The 2,595-nt window shown below is 40.1% G+C and overlaps 1 protein-coding gene across 3 annotated transcripts in view; it reads right to left on the reverse strand.

The window, feature by feature from the left end:
- The window catches only part of LOC101861042, a 61,723-nt gene that overhangs the window by 47,498 nt on the left and 11,630 nt on the right, over window positions 1-2,595 (reverse strand). For all 3 annotated transcript variants that reach the window (XM_005098700.3, XM_005098701.3, XM_005098699.3), the window contains exon 2: window positions 1,824-2,044. In XM_005098700.3, the coding sequence (XP_005098757.1) occupies window positions 1,824-1,867 (44 nt within the window). In that variant the 5' untranslated portion in view covers window positions 1,868-2,044. The remainder of the gene's footprint in view (window positions 1-1,823; window positions 2,045-2,595) is intronic.

The raw sequence follows: 2,595 nt of genomic DNA on the forward strand, positions 1-2,595 counted from the left end.
CCCCCCCCCAAACCGTCTTATACCTTTAAAATGTAGTGTGACAACATGAGGTACTATGAGCTTTGGGGCAATGTAAATCATCACATTTTGTTGACTCAGTAAATAATTATTTAACGAAGACAAAGACGAAGCAATATGTACTAACATCTGGGTCAGAACCATTCCATCATCATCATCCAATCTCAGATCAGCGACAGACATTGGCGATCATGGTTCTCCATTCATTCCTTTGCTCGGATGCTCTTAATTAAAGAAGCTACGTTTCCCTGCTCTTTCCCAGTTACCCTTTTGTTTAGATTCCCGAAGTAGGTTGCTTTGGGTTTACCTTTGCCTCGTTTTCCTTCAATTTTGCTACTGAAAGCTAGATGTTCAAGACCTTTATGTCTATTCAGGTGTCCTATAAACTGTATTTGTAGTTTCCTGATTGTTTTTAACAGTGAGCGTTCTACGTGGGCTTCACCAAGCACTATCGTATTTGATTTATCTTCCTTCCATGATATTCTAAGAAGTCTCCTTCTGTTGCTTCTATTTTATTTTCACTGCCGTTAGTGATTGTCCAGCATTCACAGCCATATAATATGAGGGTTGACCATACATAGCATTTCAGAACTTTAATTTTGGTAGTTTTTGAGATGTTTCTATTTTTTAGGATTGTGCTCGTGTTATAGAAACTAGCCTAAACCATTGCAATATTTTTCCGTTTCATTCTGTGGAACATCTGGGATCAGATGTTATTTTACATCCCATAATTATGTTTAAACTGTAAGACTCGTTTGATCTTTTCACCTTTGATAATGAGATTACAAATAGGATTTGCTGCTTAGAACCATTTACTTGCAGTAAAAAGACAAATTGATACGAATTGATTCATATAAATTACTGATGAGAGTTTGATAGAAGTAAGTGCAGGCACTATAATGTTATGCAAAAAAAAAGCAATAGTTTTGAGTTGGACGAAATACAACTTAAGCCAGGGTGGCTTAACTCAGAATGAATTCATAATATAGACCCGTAGCAGTAGCCACTACCGTTGCTAGGAGACCACTGTTAGTTACACGCTTCAGAAACTTGGGATTCTCTTAGACTCCACGCCGGAGTAAAGATTTGTCGATTGTCTTGTATTTGATTGTTTCAAAAAGGGTATAAGGAATGGGGTATGAGCAACGGGGTGGGAGTTGGGAAGGTAAGACGCGTGAGGAAGGAGTTGGGAGTCGGGATGCGAGGGGGGGGGGGGGGGGGGGGGGGGGGGGGAAGGGGGAGGGGGAGAGGGAGAGGAAGAAGGGGGAGGGGGGGTATGAGGAGGTAAATAGGATACGTAAATGCTAGTCGTCATGCATTATAATCTTAAAAGGGTAAAAGGATTCGAGCAAGATTTTCAGAAACCAGTGCGTTGCATATTTTTATAGAGCTTTCTTAAGTTGCTTGCACTTTGTCCAAAACTGGCTTTGCGTTCGGGGGAAATATTCTTTGAAACGACACGCATTCTACATTATTATTCACTCGTAAGAGCTGGGTGTAAATTACAAACACAGAGCCAGAGGGCTTGTCAAAGAAATGAAGTTCCATCATTTTAACACAGTATATTATTCTAGTCTTCCACTATAACTGAAAATTAAAAGCCATTAATGATTTTTTTAAAAATCGGAATTAATTTAAGCTGTGGATCTTTCAGACTCTCTTGTTTCATGTCAGAATAAATGATCATGCATGGTGACAAAAATGACGACTACATTCATCATAATAGTGCCTCTTCGAAAATGACCACAGCGATGACAACAACAAGAAGAAGAACAACGTTTACGATACTGAAGACATGCTGTTACCCTATATAGAAGTGCACGTGTCTGTTCCTGCCTCGTGAGCTCATAATGTCGGTTATGGGGTGTCCTTCTGCTGACAGCTCAGATCACCGGGAGACAGAGGAGAAAAAGGATGGCAGCTACAACTCTGAAGCCTCTCACGATGTTCACCGACTCCTTCTGAGGCTTGTCTTCTCTCAAGAGCCCTTCGTTGTAATGCCGCTTAAAGTTCCAGTCTCGTCATTCTTGGAGGGACAAAAAAAACCACACAAAAAAACTGCACGTTAGTGTGTATCATAATGGTTTTGAACACCGGTATACATTGTTATTTCCGTAGTTATAAATGGTTGCGTCATCCAACTGGTAGATCCTACTCTTTTACTACCCTCCCCCTTTTTGTTTCTGTGGAATACCACTTCTTGTCTTCCTCGCCCGGCTTGACTACCTATTGCATCGATGCACAGCAGCAACTGCTTGGTGTGATAAGATGAAAGATGCAAAGCATTCCGGGAACTTGGTCTAGTTAATTGACTGTTCCGGTTCATCTATATTTTCGTGAAAAATCTTTTTTATAACCACAGCGGGAGCTAAAATGCAGATAAAAAGCTTGATCTCTTCTGTGGGCACGCATGGCATCATGGGACTGCATATCATTTATAAAGACTGAAGAGTGCTTGTACAGACATTTAAAAAAATCAAGTGTCGGCCTGTTGCTTTTGCATTTTTAGCACTGCATTGTATTCACTACCGACTTTAATTTGGTCCAGTATATAACATATATAAATATATATTATGT

The sequence above is a fragment of the Aplysia californica genome, unplaced genomic scaffold (assembly GCF_000002075.1).
Source record: "Aplysia californica isolate F4 #8 unplaced genomic scaffold, AplCal3.0 scaffold00191, whole genome shotgun sequence".
Classification (NCBI taxonomy): Eukaryota; Metazoa; Mollusca; class Gastropoda; order Aplysiida; family Aplysiidae; genus Aplysia; species Aplysia californica.